At 54.4% G+C, this 20635-nt stretch overlaps 1 protein-coding gene across 1 annotated transcript in view; it reads left to right on the forward strand.

Moving 5' to 3' along the window:
• FBN3 (fibrillin 3) overlaps window positions 1-20635 on the forward strand; it is a 264037-nt gene that overhangs the window by 220102 nt on the left and 23300 nt on the right. The window contains exons 40-51 of the mRNA XM_032799200.2: window positions 2385-2510; window positions 2791-2907; window positions 3802-3930; window positions 5831-5950; window positions 6697-6822; window positions 7350-7502; window positions 8431-8496; window positions 13174-13299; window positions 13555-13674; window positions 14969-15091; window positions 16181-16312; window positions 17023-17148. Coding sequence (XP_032655091.1) covers window positions 2385-2510; window positions 2791-2907; window positions 3802-3930; window positions 5831-5950; window positions 6697-6822; window positions 7350-7502; window positions 8431-8496; window positions 13174-13299; window positions 13555-13674; window positions 14969-15091; window positions 16181-16312; window positions 17023-17148 — 1464 coding nt within the window. The remainder of the gene's footprint in view (window positions 1-2384; window positions 2511-2790; window positions 2908-3801; window positions 3931-5830; window positions 5951-6696; window positions 6823-7349; window positions 7503-8430; window positions 8497-13173; window positions 13300-13554; window positions 13675-14968; window positions 15092-16180; window positions 16313-17022; window positions 17149-20635) is intronic.

Here is a 20635-nt window from a genome sequence, read left to right on the forward strand (position 1 = left end):
CCACAGCAACCAAGACATCCCATCTGTCATTTGCACCCTTCAACGTGCTGTACTTCCTTGGAAAGGAGTCCAAAGGAAATGCCAGACAATAGGAAACATTGAATTACATGGCCCTTTTTAGAACAGTCATAGCAAACCTTAAATGATCTCCACCCCACAACAAACTTCTATAGAAAAATCAAGTAGTGCACAGACCGTAACAAACATTTTCAGTGAGAGTCTAACACAGAAGACAGAAGTTTGACAGGTCTTTTTTACTGCTTTTAAAATTGAAATCCTGCTGCAACATTAACTAAAGTGGTGCCATCCCTTCCCCCAACATCATTTCACCACAGCAGGGCCCAGGAAAGGGTTAGTGGTTCGAGTCGGGCGGGAAGTCATTTGGACAAGGAGATCCTCAAACACAGCCAGCCGTGGTAGTCTGTATCCACAAAAACAACAAGAAGTCTGGTGGCACCTTAAAGACTAACAGATTTATTTGGGCATAAGCTTTCATGGGTAAAAAACCTCATCCGAAGAAGTGAGGTTTTTTACCCACGAAAGCTTATGCCCAAATAAACCTGTTAGTCTTTAAGGTGCCACCGGACTCCTTGTTGTTTTTCTGATAAGGAGACGATTTTCATATTCAGATTGCTCTCAAGCCCCTCCAATCAAGATAATCTTGAAAACTGATATTCCACTGCAGGGCCAGGATAGACTTTTGGAGAGGATGAGAGAAGAACGCACATTGGGATGAATTGTGCTACTAGGTCAGGATGTATTCCTCTCGATGGGGCAGTCTCATTCCGAAGAGGGCTGATGGAAAGCCGATTGGGGAAAAGGAGCACACTGTTCAGATCCCTTAGGAGAGGATTTGTTAAATGGGATTCTCTGTATCAAGGACTAGATGACCTCCTGAGGTCCCTTCCAACCCTGATGTTCTATATTCTATGATTTTTTGTCAAGATCCAGATTTCTAGAGACCAAGAAACACAATGACAGCTGTGTGGGGATGAGGGTTGGGTTGTCACTCAGTCAAAGCCTGATGTTAATAAGTTGTGAATAAAAAGATTTTGGGGTCCATTTAATAGCATTTGGTGGTCCAAATTTGGCCCACAGTCCACCTGTTGACTACCCCCTCTGCTCTATATGCTAGTGAAGAGGAGAGGATAGAATGTGATAAAGTAGAGGTAGGAACTGAAGAGAAACAGGCAAACAAAAAAGAGTCCCATTCAATTACATCACATGAAGCCAGACAACTAAACACTGATGATTGTACACAAGTGTTTGTATACAAATGCTAGAAATGTTATACTAAGATGGATGAACTTGAGCACCTGGTATTTAATGAGGCTACTGACATAATAGGCACTACAAAAAGTTGGTGGAACGATGATAATTGATGATAATCAGTGGGGCATGGTAATTCCAGGGTACAAAATCTATCGGAATAACAGAGTAGGTCATGCTGGTGGGGGAGGGGCACTGTATGTGAAAGAAAGCAGAGTCAAGTATAGTAACAATCTGAAATGAATCAAACTGTACCATAGAATCTCTCTGGATAGACATTCCCTGCTTGAATAATAAGAACATAGCAGCAGGCATGTACTACCAACCACTTGACCAGGATGGTGATAGTGAGTGTGAAATGCTGCAGGAGATTAGAGAGGCTACAAAAATAGAAAATTCCACAATAATGGGGGATTTCAACTATCTCCATACTGACTGGGAACATGTTGGGGAAGAGTGAAGACGGGCCAATGGCTAGTAGCCCAGATGGTCAGGGATGCAGCCCCATGCTGCTCTGGGTGTTCCTAAACCTCTGACTGCCAGAAGCTGGGACTGTATGATGGATTAGATCACTTGATAATTGCCATGTTCTGTTCATTCCCTCTGAAACACCTGGCATTGGCCACTGTCAGATCAGAAGGCAGGATACTGGGCTAGATGGACTACTGGTCGGACACATTATGGCCATTCTTATGTTCTAATTTCATATCTCTGCAGTCCATTAATCAGGGCCCTCAAAATCATGTGATTGGCAAAAAAAAATCAGGAGATTTCAAAAAAGAATAAATTCTGGGTCCTTTTTCTTTGCCTCCTGTGTTCTGAGCAGCTAGAGGCCTTGCTCAAGGGGTCCTTCTGTCACATGTTTTTCTGCAGCCAGGAGAGCTAGCAACTTGCTATTTTTAGAAACAGGTCCTGAGCTTCTCAGAGCTCCAAGAGCTGGGGCTGTCATTAAAACACCAGATATCATGAGATTTGTGGTACAATCGTGGGTATTGGCAGAGCTGCTGCTCAGCAAGACTGCTGGCCACAGGCATGGAAGCCATGTGGCCATGGCATCTGTTCCCACTTTGATTGGGGTTTTTCCTATTCATGCTTTCTGGGTTCTTTTGTTGTAGGTCGCAATGAATGCCAGGAAATCCCCAATGTCTGCAGCCATGGGGATTGCGTGGACACCGAGGGCAGCTATATCTGCATCTGTCACAATGGGTTCAAGGCCACAGGAGAGCAGACCATGTGCATGGGTCAGTGCAGACGGCTTGGCAATTGATTTAAGCCCTTTCCAAAGAAAGCGAGAGCTCTCTGGGCCCCTGGTGGGTGGGCTTGCAGAGGAAGGACAGGCCATAGCACATTGTAAGGCAAGCAGAGAGCTGGGCCATTGCATCTCCTCGGCCTCAGGTTTCTGAGTCCTCGTGCTCACCTAAGCCGCACCAGGCTGCCGCCCCCACCATGAGAGGCACTGACTGCCCAGCCCCAGGCAAGAGAGGACTCAGCCCCTGATCTGCACTGATCTTCTCTTTTCAGATATTGATGAATGTGACCGGCAGCCCTGTGGGAACGGCACTTGCAAGAATACAGTCGGCTCCTATAACTGCCTGTGCTTCCCTGGCTTCGAGCTGACGCACAATAATGACTGCATGGGTGAGAGACTCCAGTGTCACACACAGTCACTGCTCTGTGGTCATGAGCATCAGGTGTCACATAGTCACAGCTGTGTGGGTGTGGGGAGAGTCAGATATAGGGTGACCAGACAACAAGTGTGAAAAATCAGGATGGGGTTGGGGGTAATAGGAGCCTATATAAGGAAAAGACCCAAAAATCGGGACTGTCACTATGAAATCGGAACATCTGGTCACCTCATCAGATATCTCACAGTCATGGCTGTATGGGAACAAGGGTTGGTTGTAAACACAATGACAGCTGTGTGGGGATGAGGGTTGAGTGTCACTCAGTCAAAGCTGTGAGGGCATAAGAGTTGGGTGACACATGATGATGGCTGTGTGGGTGTGAGGGTTGGGTGTCATACACAGTCACAGCTATATGGGTGTGAAAGTCGAGTGTCACATAGTCACAGGCGTGAGGTCATAAGGGTCAGTGTCACACAGCCATGGCTGTATGGGTGTGAGGGTCGGGTGTCACACAGTCACAGCCATGAGGTCGTAAGGGTCGGGTGTCACACAGTCACAGCTGTGAGGTCCTAAGGGTCAATGTCACACAGCCATGGCTGTGTGGGTGTGAGGGTCAGGTGTTACACACTGTCACAGCTATATGGTGCGAGGGTCAGGTGTCACACAGTCACAGCTGTGAGGTCATAAGGATCAATGTCACACAGCCATGGCTGTGTGGGTGTGAGGGTTGGATGTTACACAGCCACAGCTCTATGGGTGTGAGGGTCGGGTGTCACACACAGTCATAGCTGTATGGGTGTGAGGGTCGGGCGTCACACAGTAACAGCTGTCTGGGTGTGAGGGCCAGGTGTCACACACTCACCCTGTGGGTTTCTCCCACCATGCTTTTCTCTCCTGCTCTCTGCAGACATTGACGAGTGCTCCTCCCTGGGGGGGCAGGTGTGCCGGAATGGCCAGTGTATAAACAGCATTGGCTCCTTCCAGTGCCTGTGCCAGGAAGGATATGACCGGACCCTGGATGGGAAGAATTGTGTTGGTGAGTGCCTGGGCAGCAGCTGCTGTAATTCTCATCACGCCTGGTCTGTGAGTCGACCATCTGCAGGCCCCTTCTGGCAAATGTGCTCAGAGATGTGGAATCTCTGCTCTGGCTCAGGGCCATAGCTGCGGGGTTGGGGGCTGGAGCATGGGTCCCAGTCAGGAGAGATCCCAGGGCCGAGCTTGGGGGAGCTCATGCATCACGGCGCTCTCGCTAGCTGCAGACACCTGGCTCGAGTGCCAAGCTAAGGGTTATCAAGCAAAGTCGCTGCTCCACGCCTGGTACGGGACGCCATGGGAGTAGGGTTGCCAGTTTCGTAAAATTTAAAAGCCGGACACTCCAGGTGAAGTGCTGGAACCTCCCCTGCTAGCCTTTTCCCCCAAGGCCCTACCCCTGCCATGCCTCTTCCCCGTGAGGCACCACTAGGGTGACCAGACAGCAAATGTGAAAAATCGGGACAGGAAGTGGGGGGTAATAGGAGCCTATATAAGCAAAAGACCCAAAAATCGGACTGTCCCTATAAAATCGGGACATCTGGTCACCCTAGGCCCCACCCCTGCCATGCCTCTTCCCCCGAGGCCCCATTCCTGCCACGCCTCTTCCCCCTGAGGCCCTGTCACTTCCCCACCTGTTCCCCCCAAAGCCCCGCTCCTGCCCTACCTCTTCCTCTAAGGCCCTGCCCCCACCCACTCCTCTCCTCCCTTCCCCTTCCCCTTCCCCGCCCATCACTTGCTGCTTTTCCCCTCCCACCCTCACCCTGCCCGGGTCAGGAGGATCTTACCTGCCAAGCTGGGGCTGGGAACTGCAGCCACCTGATGCAGGTAGGACGTGGCCCCTGCTGAGTTGGGCTGGTGTGGGTGATGACCCTGCACCTCCCTGCATCCCCTGCCCACAGTAACCAGACTCTGAGTGTCCAGTCAGTAGACCTGACCAGAGACTGTTAGGTCCCCTTTTCGCCCAGACTTTACAGTCAGAAACCAGGCACTTGGCCACCCTACATGGGATCTGGTGCCATGTACCTTCTCAACCAGCAGTTTTCTTGGGGCATAAAAACTGTCCCATTGGCTGCTGAGTTCCCAGCTCAGTTCTCTGGACCAGGAACCCCTGTTGGGCACAGTGTGGGAAACCCCGAGCCTGATGCAGAGCAAGATCATTCCCTTCCGACTGGCCCCTGGCACCAGGAAATGACTACTCTGTTTCCAGCACTAAAGTGTGAGAACTGGTTGAACATGAGCCTGTAGAAGCAGTCGTTGTAGGTAGTGCAGATCTTATTCAGCAGCAGATCCCAGGGGCCAGACGCCTTCTTGGCAAAGGTGGCCCAGGTGATGCCCTGCTGTCGGAGGAGCTTGAAGAGCTTCCCAAGGTCTGGTTAGTGGAGGTGTTGTTGCCAAGCTAGTCACCATGTTCAGCTGCTGGGCTCACTGTGCGGGGCAGAGACATGCAGTGGTGTGCCCCACCCCTTCTAGGGGGAGGGATAGCTCTGTGGTTTGAGCATTGGCATACTAAACCCAGGGTTGTGAGCTCAATCCTTGAGGGGGCCATTTGGGGAACTGGGGTAAAAATCTGGGGATTGGCCCTGCTTTGAGCAGGGGGTTGGACTGGATAACCTCCTGAGGTCCCTTCCAGTCCTATTATTCTGTCTGTGCTGGCAGCTCCCACACACAGCCCCAGGGGCCAGGGCATTCCTACAGCAGCTGACAAGCACAGGGGGAGGACTGGGGTTCAGGGGGAGCAGTGGGGCCTTGTTGGGCTATGGCTCCCCCTGCTGCCCATGTAGGGTCCCTAGTGCAGTAGCATGTGCAATGGTCAGGCAGTCCCTGCCCGTGGGCCAGGAAGGCTCCACATGGCGAAGCAGCTGGAGTCCAGCCCCTGGGTGACTTTCCCCCCTTGTGTTTTGCAGACATCAATGAGTGTGTGAGCCTGCCTGGAACCTGCTCTCCGGGGACATGTCAGAACCTGGAAGGCTCTTTCCGCTGCATCTGCCCCCCGGGGTACGAAGTGCAGAATGACAACTGCATCGGTAACGTTGGTTCCGCCATCCTACCACCGCACAGGGGCTACTCTGTCACCAGCCTGGGCCAGGTGCTTCCTAGGCAGCAGGGATACAGGCACTGCCCCAAGGCCTTACACTCTAAAGCAATTGGGTGTAGGTCAAGGCTGGGGCATGACAGCCACAAAGTAGCAGAGGGCTGGCCAGAGATGCTTCAATCTCATCTTGACAGTTTCACAATTGCTAAGAGGATATTTTTAACATGCCAGGGAAATGGCATGTGTGGGCACCACCAGCCTCTAATGGAGAGAATCAGCACTGCCCAGTTTTATGTCATAGGCCCTGCACTGTGAATAGCTAGTGGTGATTCCCTTGGCTTTGGAGAAGGAGGAAGAGATCTGTCGCCATGACATCATGCTGTGTAGGGACCAGTGCAGCACAGACTTTGCTCACTGCTCTGTGTTCATGGGGAGCCAGGCACTGGTGGGTATTGGGCCCTTAGGGCAGTGGCACTGTGTGGCTGCGGCCTGCTCTGTGCAGGGGAGATGGGCTGTGAGGACCAGCTCAGACGGAGGAGTGGGAGGTGGGTGTAACTGGGGGACAGGTGCCCCCCCCCCCCGTGGAAACCCTCAGGAAACATGCCTGCTCTCCTGCAGGAGTGACTTCTGAGCTCTGCAGGGCCCCTGCACCTGCCCAGGGGCTTGGCACCATGAAAGGAGCTGAGATCTTTGCCCTGGTACACGTCTAACCCACTCCTCTGTCCGTCCTGTTCCCAGATATCAATGAGTGTGAGGAAGAGCCCAACATCTGCCTGTTTGGTACTTGCACCAACACCCCCGGCAGCTTCCAGTGCATCTGCCCCCCCGGCTTCGTCCTGTCCGACAACGGCCGCAGGTGCTTTGGTGAGTGCACGCGGCCTCGCCCACAGCCCGTGGGGTCCTCGGAGGCAGTGCTCATGTGTGGGGAAGGGGTGCCAAGGTAGGAATCCTGTGGCCCCCGCGGTGCCACCCAGTTCTGGGGCTCTGCCAGCTGCCATTACTGGGATGGGCACTGTCTCCCCTGGATGTCTGGATGCCTGGATGAGAGAGTTCCCAGAAAGCACTGAGCTCCAGGGCATGCTCGGTGGAGGGGCATCAGCCCGATGTGCCTTCCTGCACAGCTCTGATCCCTTGGGGGCTCATCTCTGCTGGGGGAAAGGCATAGCTCCATATCCCTGTGCCAGAGCTGCTTGCCTCTCAGGGTCTGCTGCTTGCACATGGAGCAGTGTTCTTTGGGCTCCAGGCCCAATCCTGCTCCCATTGCTATCAGCAGCCAAACTCTTGTTCACTTACACACGTGGTGCAGGGACCCATACCACATGCAGCGTGTCACCATGAGGTGCCGCGCCCACCCCAGATGTCTGTAACGTTCTCCCCTCCTGCTGCTGCAGACACCCGCCAGAGCTTCTGCTTCACCCGCTTCGACAATGGCAAGTGCTCTGTCCCCAAGGCCTTCAACACCACCAAAGCTCGCTGCTGCTGCAGCAAGATGCCTGGAGAGGGTTGGGGCGACCCCTGTGAGCTGTGCCCCCAGGAAGGAAACGGTAGGTGTCCCGGCCCCTTGGGAATCAGTGTGCATTGGATGCAGTAGGGAGCATAGAGCAGGATCCACTGTGCAACCCACTGCAGGGAAACCCAGCCTGGGGCAGGGATCCCATAAGCCAGTTGTTCTCAGCCTGGGGTGTGCGTAACCCTGAGGGTACACAGAGCTCTTCCAGGGGTACATCAACGCATCTAGAGATTTGCCTAGTTTTACAACAAGTTACATTAAAAGCTCTAGCAAAGTCAGTACAAACTAAAATGTCATCCGGACAGTGACTTGTTTATACTGCTCTATATACTAGACACTGAAATGTAAGTAAAATATTAATATTCTGACTGATTTATTTGATAATTATATAGTCAAAATGAGGAAGTGAGCACTTTGTCAGTAATACTGTGGCTGTGATGCTTTTGTATTTTTATGTCTGATTTTGTAAGCAAGTAGTTCTTAAGTCAGGTTAAACTTGGGGGTGCGCGAGACAAATCGAAAGGGGTACAGTGGTCTGGAAAGATTAAGAGCCACTGCCATAAGGGATGTTCCTCAGTGGGATTGCAGCACTCTTGGATCCCAGCAGAATGGAGGCTTTCTCTGCCAGGAGAGTGGGAAGGGGGTGCCCCATTGCGACCGGAGCAGTGCCCCATAGCGACTGGTGTTCAGATCCTGGATTCTGCTATGAACTCTGCCACCAATTTGCTGACAGGCTTTGGACAAGTCACTGCAGTCACTGTGTGCCTCCGGTTCCCAGTGGGGTGCAGTTCATTTCCCCACCTCACAGGGGCACTGTGTGCTTCAAGTATTGGTGTAATCATCAAGCATCATCATTAGTATTAACGAACTCAGCAGAGGTGCTGCTCTGTCACACTCCCCCGTGGCTTTTCCCAGCCTTCGGAAGCAGCTGCTTGCACATCTCATTTTTCTGCTTCTCCCAGTTGCCTTCCAGGAGCTGTGCCCGTATGGCCACGGGGCTATCCCTGGCCCAGGCGATACCCGGGAAGGTAAGCGCCAGCATTCAGGAAACTGCATGGGCCAAAGGGTGCAGTGGGTGGACCATGCCAGTAAGCGGTGCTGCACCAGGGACTCGGACCAAGCAGCAGCCGGGCTCAGCTAGTCTAGACAGTCAGTGCTGAGCCTCTGTGCCGGGTTCCCAGAGTACTAGTTGTGTGGAGGAGCAGGTCCTCAGGGCGCTGGCAGCATGGGGGGGAGGGTCCCAGAGTGCTGGCTGTATGGGGGGGAGGATCTCAAAGTGTTGGCGGCATGGGGGAGTGGCTCCCAGAGCGCTGACAGCATGGGGAGGTGGGTCTCAGAGCGCTGGCTGTATGCAGAGGATCTCAGAGTGCTGGCAGCATGGGGGGCCCTCAGAGTGCTGGCGGCATGGGGGGGTGGGTCCCAGAGTGCTGCCTGTGTGGGGGGGAGGATCCCAGAGCGCTGACGGCATGGGGAGGTGGGTCTCAAAGTGCTGGCAGTATGGGGGAATGGGTCTCAGAGTGCTGGTGATATGGGGGCATGGGTCTCAGAGCGCTAGCGACATGGGGGGGTGGGTCTCAGAGTGCTGGCGGTATGGGGGAGTGAGTCTCAGAGCGCTGGTGATTTGGGGGTGTGGGTCTTAGAGCGCTGGCGGCATGGGTAGGTGGGTCTTAGAGCGCTGGCAGTATGGGGGGAGGGTCTCAGAGTGCTGGCGGCATGGGGGGGGTGTCTCAGAGCGCTGGCGACATGGGGGGGCCCTCAGAGCGCTGGCAGCATGGGGGAGGATCACAGAGTGCTGGCTGTATGGGGGGGTGGGTCTCAGAGTGCTGGCGGCATGTGGGGGAGGATCCCAGAGCGCTGGTGGTATGGGGAGGAGGGTCTCAGAGCACTGGTGGTATGGGGGGGAGGGTCTCAGAGCGCTGGCAGTAGGGGGGAGGGCCCCGAGCGCTGGCGCATGGGGGTTGGGTCTCAGAGTGCTGGCTGGCATGGGGGGCCCTCAGAGCGCTGGCAGCATGGGGGGATCACAGACTGCTGGCTGTATGGGGGGTGGTCTCAGAGCACTGGCGGCATGGTGGGGAGGATCCCAGAGCGCTGGTGTATGGGGGAGGATCTCAGAGTTGGCGGCATGGGCGGAGGTTCAGAGCCTGTGGTATGGGGGGAGATTCAGAGCGCTGGCGCATGGGGGGAGGATCTCGAGTGCTGACGGCATGGGAGGTGGGTCTCAGAGCGTGGCAGTATGAGGGGGGCTAGACGTGGCGGCATGGGGTGGTCTCAGAGCACTGGCAGCATGGGGGAGGATCCCAGAGTGCTGGATGTATGGGGTTGTCTCAGAGCGCTGGTGGCATGGGGAGGGTCCCAGAGCGTGGCTGTATGGTGGTCTCAAAGCGCTGGCAGCATGCGGGGGGTGGGTTCAGGGCGCTGCAGATTGAGTGGTCTGAGAGTCAGGAGCGTAGCTAGGGGGGTGCAGGGGAAGCCACCCGCTTCCCTCAGCATTATTCCAAAAGCGACCTTCTGCACAGCCAGCACTGGCTCCGACGGCGATTCTGAAGCCAGTTTCCATTGGCTGGGGGTTACTCGTCTCTGCCCCTGTCATAAGTAGATAGTAAGGGTTAATTTCTTTACCTGTAAGGGTGAACAAAGGGGAACAAACACCTGACCAGAGGCCAATCAGAGACTTGGATTTTTTAAAGTCTGGGAGGAACTGGGAACTCGGGGTCTTTGTTGTTTTCTCGGCTGTGAGTAACAAGCTTTCTTTACTCCATCTTCTCTCAAATTTTACTACAAGTGTGAGTACAAAAAACCAAAGTAATTCGGCTGCGATGGGCTTTGATTTGTATTTACATGGTGTTGATTTGCTGGACTGGTTTAATTGGGCTATCTTTTAAATCAGACTGTTTTATTCCTATTTTCTTATAAGCCATATCCCGTATTGATTCTTAATGCAGAGTGCAGTATTGTAAGTTCTTCTTTTTTTATATAAGTTTTCTTTTTAAAACTTGGTGGAGTTTCTTTCCTATTGAGCAAAGGGAGAGAATTTCGTTGCCCGGACTCTGTTACCTGGTGACAGGCTGGGGGGGGGAGGAAAGCCATGTTCTGTGGGTACTTTCATTGTCCCAGGGCGGAAAAAGTTACGGGGAAAGAAAGAGAGAGGAATCAACTCTGTTCTCTTGGTGTTGAGGTTTCTCTAGTTACTGGTACGAACAAAGGGAGGGTGATCTCTTTGTGTGAGCTTAATAGGTTGAATGCATAGCCTCGGGGAAGCAGATTATCCTCGCTGGGTTGTATTCAGAGCATAGTAAGGCATCGTTCCAGACGAGGACCAGGGGGGGAAGCGGGGGATGAGATAGGGAGACCCAGGGTCTGGGTCTTGTGGGTCCCCCAGGATAAGTTGGGGCGACTGGAGGCGATAGGAGCCGAATCTCTATCTGGTGGCAGCGAAATAAGATCCAGGCTCGTATAAGCTTGGGGGAATCATAGTAAGCACCCAGATTTTGTACGCAAGTCCAGATCTGGGACAGACGCTTACCACCACACAACCACACACGCGATCCCTAGTCTGCTTCTGCTGGCTCCTGGCTGCCAGGAGTTCATCAGTGTTCACTTCATCCAGCCTCTCTGCCTCCTGCAAGGAGACGGGCTCAGGAGTTGGCAGCCTTTGGGGTGGCCCGGGTCTTAGCAGCATGAAGCCTCCCCACCCACCCCCAAACGCTCCTTGAAGCTGCCAGGTCTCTGCTGTAATCTACTCCAAGCTGCTCTGTGCTGGGGAATGGATCCCGTGCCAGCCCTGCCTAGTCCCCACAGGAGAACCACGAGCAAGGGGCCCCATCTGCCCTGCCTCACCCTGGGGCTCCCCTCCCCCCACCACAGAGTCCGCAGGGTCTCCCAGTGCCACTCCCACTAAAAGCCGCCCTTGCCAGCTCAGGGAATCTGGGGACAGAGGATTCCTAGTTCCCGAGGCCACAACGGACCTTGTGCTCATCTCGGCCGACCCCCTGCACGGCCCAGGCCAGAGCCCACCCCCCCAGTAACTCCTAGGGCAGAGCTGCTGGGAACCAGCCACTCTCACTCTGAACTGGGCAGCGATGGAGATCCCCCCCCCACCCCTGCGGGGGCGGCACAGCACGGCCGGAGGAGCCAAGTGGGAGGTGGCGTGGCCAGAGAAGCGAGGGGGGCACAGCACGGCCGTAGCGTGGCCGGAGGAGCCATAGGGGGGACGGCACTGTCCAGCCTCCGCATTCATGGGTGGAGGGCTCGGTGGGCAGAGATTGAGGACTCTGGATTTGTAACAGGTAAACAGCTGGGGTGGGTGTGCAGGCTCCCTGAGCCGGTAGAGAGAGAGGCAGTGGGGGGGGGGGCAGGGTGTTAGTGAGGCTGGGTAGCTGCCTGTAGGGCATTTCTCATGCTTGCAAACAGAAGAGCTGCTGCTAATGGGTGAGGTTGTTAGTGTGTCAAAGGGCCGTGGGCAGCTTCGGGGCTACGTGCATCAAACCCTGGGTTCTAGCGACCCTTCAACTCCCCGCAAACTTCCCCTTGGGGGAGGCCACAGCCGGAGGAGCCATGAGGGGGTGGTGGGCTCGGCCAGAGGAGCGAGGGGGACACGGTGCGGCCGGAGGAGCCGGAGGGCATGGCCAGAGGAGGAGCCAAGTGGGGGGGGAGCCTTTTTTATGTTTGCTCCCCCTGCTCTTAGAACCTGGCTAAGCCACTGCTCAGAACGCTGGCGGCATGGGGAGGTGGGTCTCAGAGCGCTGGTGGCATGGGGAGGTGGGTCTCAGAGCACTGGTGGTATGGGGGGGTCTCAGAGCGCTGGTGGCATGGGGAGAAGGTCTCAGAGCGCTGGTGGTATGGGGGGTGGGTCTCAGAGCGCTGGCGGCATGGGGAGTTGGGTCTCAGAGCGCTGGTGGTATGTGGGGGGTCTCAGAGCACTGGTGGCATGGGGGGAGGGTCTCAGAGCGCTGGCGGTATGGGGGGAGGGTCTCAGAGCACTGGCAGTATGGGGGGAGGGTCTCAGAGCGCTGGCGGCATGGGGAGGTGGGTCTCAGAATGCTGATGGCATGGTGGGGCTGGGTCTCAGAGCACTGGCGGTATGGGGGAGGGTCTCAGAGCGCTAGCGGCATGGAGGTCCTGGATCTCAGAGCACTGGCAGTATGGTGAGGTGGGTCTCAGAGTGCTAGCGGCATGGGGGGAGGGTCTCAGAGAGCTGGCGGTATGGAGAAGTGGGTCTCAGAGCGCTGGTGGCATGAGGGGGCTGGGTCTCAGAGCACTGGCGGTATGGGGGGCTGGGTCTCAGTGCGCTGGCAGTATGGGGGTGTGGGTCTCAGTGCTAGCGGCATGGGGGGCTGGGTCTCAGAGCGCTGGTGGTATGGGGAGAGGGTCTCAGAGCTCTGGCCGCATGGAGGGGAGGGTCTCAGAGTGCTGACGGTATGTGGGGGAGGGTCTCAGAGCGCTAGCAGTATGGGCGGTCCAGCCCCTCCAATCACTGCCTACTCAGAGCTGCAGGCCCCCCATGGGCTCAGGCAATGCCATGCTGCACCCTGAGGTCCTCACTCAGTCTTCACTGACTCCAGGGAGGGAGGCCCAGGGACTGTCCCACTGGAATAGGCTGTGGCTTGCGGCTGCTGACCCTCCAGGGGGACTGCGTGTGCATGGCGTGGCTACCCGCAGAAGGGGTCCTAAGAAGGGCCATTCTTAGGCAGCATTTCTATCTCCAGATGTGAACGAGTGCGCCGAGAACCTCGGGATCTGCATCAACGGGGCTTGTATTAACACTGATGGCTCCTTCCGCTGCGAATGTCCCTTTGGCTACAATTTGGATTACACCGGAGTCAATTGTGTGGGTGAGTGCTGCGGCCCTGGGCGGGGGGAGCAGTTCTGAGGGGAGGTGGGTGCTGAGTTATTCCACGACCACCTGCCTAATTCTGGCTTAGACGTTTCTAGCCCTTGCTCTTCCCTACGAGCTCCGGGGTGGAGTTCCTCGCTCCCCCACAGGGGCTGCTAGCTTTGCCTGGGCCTGCCTGAATGCACCGGCTGCAGGAAAGCGCCAACCAGAGTCTTTCCTGTGACTACTAACGCCATTCCTGGCCTTCACCCAGATACTGATGAATGCTCCATTGGCAACCCATGTGGGAATGGGACCTGCACCAACGTGGTGGGAGGCTTCGAGTGCACCTGCGACGAGGGATTTGAGCCAGGGCCCATGATGACCTGTGAAGGTAATGCTCCTCTGGGGCATGGGGCCCAGTGCCTTTCCCGATGGAGTCCCAGGAGCCTTGCAGTGGGGTCAGTGCAGCTGGCCCTCCCATGCAGCAAGAAGGCAGACAGCCCCGTCAGACAGTGGGGGGAAGGGCAGAGTCTGACATCTGTCCCCTCCCCCTTTCCCCAGACCTCCTCTCTCCGGCTGGATCTGGGGTCACATTTGGGGAGGTTTGGGAGTTGTTGGATGCATGTAAAATTATTTCCTGTGAAGGGCAGAGCCCTGAGCACTTCTGCGGGAGCAGAGGGGGGGCAGAAGGGGAGGCTTTTGGGCTGCCTACTCCAACCAGCTCCCCGAAGCCCATGGCCAGGGCCCTGAGAGAGGGCTTCCCTTCTTATTGGTGGTTCCTAGTTGTAGCCCCAGAAGGAAGAGTTCTGCCCTCTTTGCCTGCCTGGCATGGCCCACCCCCACACCTGGAAGGGGGTTCAGGAAGCACAGAGACATAGGTGCACCCACACAAAAAAATTGTGGGTGCTCAGCATCCATCAGCCACAACTTCTGGGCTGTGCCACCAATCAGCTGTTTGGTGGGCTCAGAGAGGGGGTTGAGGGAAGGTTGAGAGCAGTGAGCGGCAGGTGGGCGGCTGCCTCAGGAAGGGGACGGAGTGAGGGCAGGAAGAGGCGGGGGGAAGGCAGAACCTCCAGGGAGGGGTGGAATGGGGGCAGAGTAGGGGTAGAACTTAGCGCCTGTGCACGGGGAGCCCCAGCCAGGCAGTGTGCACTGGAACCAGCGGGGTGGGGCAGGGAAGGACTGTGATGCTTGCCTCCCATAATCCTTGCCAGGCACTGGCAGTGAGACCAGCGTTGCTAAATCTGTGGCTTTGGCACTGCTGAGGATATGTACCAGATTTCCCCAGCAGGTGGAGCTGTGCTAGGCACTAGGCTATAGGGCAGGGGTTCTCAAACTGGGGGTCAGCCTCCACCCAAAACCCCGCTTTGCCTCCAGCATTTATAATGGTGTTAAATATATAAAAAAGTATTTTTAATTTATATGTGGGGGTCACACTCAGAGCTTGCTATGTGAAAGGGGTCACCAGGACAAAAGTCTGAGAACCCCTGCTCTAGGGGTTGGGCTGTGCATAGCAAGCAGCTCAGGGTGGATCTCAGCACTCACTGCCTACACCACAGCAGGGCACAGAACCAGCATGGTGTCTCCAAGGGACGCACAACAGAGATATTTGGCTACAGGGCAGCAGTGTGGCAGGCACAGTGTCTGATGTGCAGGTCAGACTCATTCTCTCTCCTGCCGCTCAGATATCAACGAGTGCACGCTGAACCCCCTGCTCTGCGCCTTCCGCTGCATCAACACCTTCGGCTCCTACGAGTGCACCTGCCCCTCGGGATACACCCTCCGGGAAGACAGGAGAATGTGCAAAGGTAAGGGACAGCTAGCCTCCCATGGAGCTGTCCTGCCCTCCCAGCCTGTCGCCTTAACCTGCCCCACCGGCACCAGCAGGAGCCATGGCCGGAACACCAGGCAGTCACCTGGGACACCGGCTTGTCTGCTCTTCCTGGCCCAGGGCTGGTTCCAGCCGCTGTGGGGTTGCGAGCCCTGGCCATTGAGCTTCGGGATAGTGCTGGCTGGGAATGTGGCCTGGGTGCCTCAGTATTTGTAGCGGTGTGTAACCACGTCTGCATACGATGGGCAATGGACCGAGTTGCGCACTGTGTCACATAGCAGAGTGCAGTCAGCGCTGGGTGGGGTTCGCTGTCCCCACTGCAAAACCCCCAGCTGGGGCTCAACCAGCCAGGCCGAGTCCAGTATTCCCGGTGTGTGGCCAGCAGGAGTCAGAGCACTCGGAGCCAGCCAGGGGCCCTCACCCAAACTAGCAGGTCTGGCTGCCTCTACTGCAGGAAGCCCTGGGGTGCCTGCAGGTCAGACAGATCCCAGGAGCCGACTGGAACTTGGGACCTGCTAAGCACAGGAGAGGTTCAGTGCTGTGCAGCTCTGGCACTTTGCCAGCCATGTCCTGTGCAGCTCGGCAGGGCTGGCACTCTAAGGAGCAGGCCATACTTGCTACAGTACCTAGGCCTGCAGGGCTGGTGCCCTTGTCTACCCAGAGGATTTTGAGGTCCCTGTGCCAGCTGGTTGGAGTGCAGGCCAAATGCTGCCCCCAGAGCTAATGCAGGAGCTGCACTGCAGCCTGGCTCTTCCTCTCCACATTCCCTGCCCCTCCGCCAGGGCTATGTGAGCAGCACATGCCACTTCTGCCCAGTCACAGCTCCTCTTTGCAGTGGCAGGTTGCCATTAACTCCAGTGGTTAGAGCAACTGGCATTTGATCTCTGGCTCTGCCCCTGACCTGCTGGGTGATCGTGGGCAAGTCACCTCTCTGTGCCTCTGCTTCGTCAGCTGTCGTGCTGGGAGCAGGAGGCCTCACTACTCCCCTGAGTAATGGATGGCTGTCGGGGAGCACTCAGGCCCACAGGAAGCTGCAGGGGCTCATTTGCTGTGGTGTTGGTTGCAGATCTGGACGAGTGCTCAGAAGGCCTCCATGACTGCGAGTCTCAAGGGATGATGTGCAAGAACCTCATTGGTACCTTCCTGTGCATCTGCCCCCCAGGAATGCAGCGCAGACCCGACGGAGAGGGCTGTACAGGTACCAGTCACCTGGACAGAGGGAGGCATTAGCCATGAGGCCAGGGTTCATCTCCCTTCCTCACTTCTAGCTGTGGAACTGTCTGTCCCACTCCATTCCTGAGCTGTCCGATTAGCCACCTGTCAGCCAGACCTTGCCCTGAACTCCTGAGACTGCTACTCCTGTTGCATTAGTGCCCAAAGGTGTATTCAGGGCCAGGGCCCCAGCCCATGGTCAGACCCAGCAGCGTTTGATTGTGGTCTTTCCCCAGGCCCTCTGCACATCCCCTTCCTGCACTGAACTGTCAGAAGTGTCCGCATCTGAGTTACACTGGAGAATCCTGGCCAGTCCTGACCTGCATCATGTCCCCTTGTGCCACCCCATGGGCAAAAAGGGCACTAAAGCTGCCCTAAGGGATACTGGGGCATAGCCAGTTTGCTGCCCAGCCCCTGGGCCCAGGGGCAGGTTGAGGGCAGGAGGTGGGAGGAGGGCGGTGTAGCCGGAGAGCACTGCACTCTGTGATCCCCCAGTGTAACAGCTGGAACATGCTGGGGCACACTAGAGCCATCCTGAGCTTTTGGTGTAAATTAGACCTTATCCTGGGAAGTGTCTGCTGCTTTGCTGTGGTGCTGTTGCGATTCCATCTTGCCCAGCAGTGGCCCCTGGTTCTCAGGAACCCGAGTCTACAGACATGTTGTGTCCGAGCCATTCACCAATCCCCTTCCTCCTAGATGAGAACGAATGCCGCACCAAGCCGGGGATCTGCCCCAACGGCCGCTGTGTTAACAACGTGGGCAGCTATCGGTGTGACTGCAATGAAGGCTTCCAAGCCAGCGCCTCAGGCACCGAATGCATCGGTAATTAGCGTGCACAGCTTCACACAGCTCCGACCCATGCTGAGCGAGTCTTGCTCTGGAAGCAGGGGGGCTTGTCTGGGCCTGTGTGAGTGGCAAAGTCACACACCAGCCTAGTCCTCTTCCCCTGGATGAGCTGAGGTGCCAGGAGCCTGGGCTGAGCCTGGGATAAATGGGCTGCGTGTTTGCAGCATGGCTTTGCTGTTCAGAGGCCCAGCTGGTATGTTGGGCCTGTCCAGCAGTCCCATATTGCTAATCTGGGAGGCGCTGATGCCCCTCTGTTCTCCTCCCCGGCGCACCATGTCTATATGGGCAGCTCTGCCCCAGGACAGCAGTGTCAAGAACAGATCATGCAGGGGCTGAGCAATGAGTGCCAGAGCTGGCTGGGCTAAACGGAGATGTGTAATTACTGGGGCTGCCCAGCACACCGCACCCCGAAGCTGCCAGCTGTACCACCACTCAGTGCTTCAGCAGCTAGACCCTGCAGGCGCTAGCCTTGCTGGGACCCAGGAACCAGCCCACACATGCCAAGGGAGAGGGCATTTTCCTAGGGCTGGCAGGAAAAGGAAGGGTTGCAGATACCCTACGCACAGAGGCTTAAACACTTAGAGTTCAAAATGAGTGATAGCACTTCCTGTTAGGATCCCTGGACAGTCCAGTGCAGAGCCAGGGCTCTTCCAGCGCAGTGCCTGGGGTGCCCTCTCAGTCCAGTCTCTACTCCAGCAAATAGGCACTTGCAGGGTTCCAGGCCCGGCTCAGTGCCTCTCACTGCGCTGGCTCCCTGCCCAGCCACTGCCGCTCCCACATACGTCCCACACAGACCTGCGCCCACCTGTGTCGTCCGGCAGTCACAGCCTGTTCCACGCACAGCTCTCCACAGTTCCTTGGGCTTCTCTCCAGCTCCCTGCTGACTTGTGGATGTTGCTTGAGCTTCCAGTCAGAGCCCAGAAACTTCCAGGCTCCGGACCTTTCCCCTTACTTGGCCTAAGAACATAAGAACAGCCGTACTGGGTCAGACCAAAGGTCCATCTAGCCCAGTATCTGTCTGCCGACAGTGGCCAATGCCAGGTGCCCCAGAGGGAGTGAAGCTAACAGGCAATGATCAAGTGATCTCTCTCCTGCCATCCATTCTCACCCTCTGACCAACAAGAGGCAGGGGCCCCATTCCTTACCACTCCTGGCTAATAGCCATTGATGACTTACATCATGAATTAATCCAGTTCTTTTAAACATGTTATATCCCAGCCTTCCCAACCTCCCAGGTAAGGAGTTTTCCACAAGTGACGTGCACTGTGTGGAAGAAGAACTCTTTTATTTGTTTTTAAACCTGCTACCTATATAATTTCATTGGTGACCCCAGTTCCTTGTAATGGGAATAAGTAATATAACTTTTCCTTATCCTTTCTCCACATTACTCAGATTTTATATTCCTCTACATATCCCCCTTAGTCTCCTCTTTCAAGCTGAAAGGCCTACCTCTTAATCTTGCCTCATTGGACCTCTCCAATCCCCAATCATAGTTCGCCTTTCCCGAACCTTTGGTAGTGCTAGATAATCTTTTTTGAAGGTGAGGAGAAACCAATCTGTACATAAAGTAATTCGAGATGTGGTACCGATGGATTTATAAAGGACAATAATATATCCTCAGTCTTATCCTATCCCCTTTTTAAATGCTTTCTAACTCCTTGTTTACTTTTGACCGCCCCGCCACGCCGTGGGACCGTCTTCCAGAAACTGTCCAGTGTCCAAGACTTTCCTGACTCGTGAGCAATTAGCCCCTATCAATTTATATTTGGGTTTTTTTTCCCCATGTGCTAATAATTATCCACATAAATTCATTTGCCATTTTTGCTAATCACTATATTTTGTGAATCTTTTTGAAGTTCTCACAATCTGCTTGGTCTAACATCTTGAGTTAGTTTAGTATCATCTGCAAATTTGCCACCTCAAACGTTTACCCTCTTCTCAGATCATTATGGAATAAATGCAATGGAATTGTGCCAGGACTGACCCTTGGGGAACACCAACTATTACCCTCTCGCATTCTGAATTCCATTACCACCCTGTTCCCTTCTTTACCAGTTCTCAGTCCATGAAAGGACCTCCCTTTTTCCCATGACAGGCTTAATTACGTAAGAGCCTTGGGAGGGAAACAAACCTTGTCAAAGGCTTTCTGGACATCTAAGCTACTAGTACCACTGGATCCCTTGTCCACACATGTTGACCCCTTCAAGAACTCTAATAGATTTAGTAAACACGATTCCCTTTACAGAAAACCAGTTGACGATTGCTACAGTTTATGTTTTTTATTGTCGACAATTTAATTCTTACTATGTGTTTCGACTCATTTGCCCCCGCCGGGTACCGACGTTAGATTACCGGTCTGTTTCTCGGCCGCATCACCTCTTAGAGCCCTTTTTTAAATATGCGCGTTACATTAAGCTAACTTCAGTCACTGGTACCGAAGCCGATTTAAAGGACAGGTTACAAACCTTAGTTATAGATTCCGCAACTTCACATTTGAGTTCTTTCAGACATCTTGGGGTGAATGCCATCTGGTCTTCGTGACTTCGTTAATTTGAGTTTATCAATTAATTCCAAAACCTCCTCTAGTTGACACTTCATCTTGTGACAGTTCCTCAATTTGTCATCTACAAAAGCTGGCTCAGGTTGGAATCTCTCCTAACATCCCCGCAGTGAAGACTGGAGCAAGGGAATCATTTAGTTTCGTCGCATTACTTTATCGTCTTAGCGCTCCTTTTGATCTCGGATCATTCACGGGCCCATGGTGTTTAGCAGGCTATCCTGCTTTGATGTTACTTAAAAAACATTTGTATACCTTTGGAGTTTTTGGCTAGCCGTTCTTCAAACTCCTCTTTGGTTTTCTTATTACACTCTTGCACTTAAGCTGGAGTGTTTGTTGCTCCTCTTATTTACCTCACTAGGATTTGACTGCCACTTTTATAAAAGGAAGTCTTTTATCTCTCACTGCTTCTTTTATATGTTGTTAAGCCAACGGTGTCTTTTTTAGTTCTTTGTTACTGTGTTTTCTTAATTTGGGGTATTACATTGAAAGTTGGGCCTCTATTTATGGTGTCTTTAAAAAGGGGCCCTGCAACTTGCAGGGGATTTCACGTCTTAGTCACTGTTACATTTTTAACTTCTGGGTTAACTAACCCCTCATTTTTGTTAGTTCCCTCTTTTGAAATTAAATGCCACAGTGTTGGACTGTTGAGGTGTTCTTCCCCCCACAGGGATGTTGAATGCTATTGTATTATGGTCACTATTTCCAAGGGGTCCTGCTATAGTGACCTCTTGGACCAGCTCCTGTGCTCCACTCAGGATTAAATCTAAAGTTGCCTCTCCCCTTGTGGGTTCCCGTACCAGCTGCTCCATGAAGCAGTCATTTAAAGTATCGAGAAATTTTATCTCTGCATTTCGTCCTGAAGTGAAATGTTCCCAGTCAATATGGGGATAATTGAAATCCCCC

The sequence above is a fragment of the Chelonoidis abingdonii genome, chromosome 11 (assembly GCF_003597395.2).
Source record: "Chelonoidis abingdonii isolate Lonesome George chromosome 11, CheloAbing_2.0, whole genome shotgun sequence".
In the NCBI taxonomy this organism is placed as follows: Eukaryota; Metazoa; Chordata; order Testudines; family Testudinidae; genus Chelonoidis; species Chelonoidis abingdonii.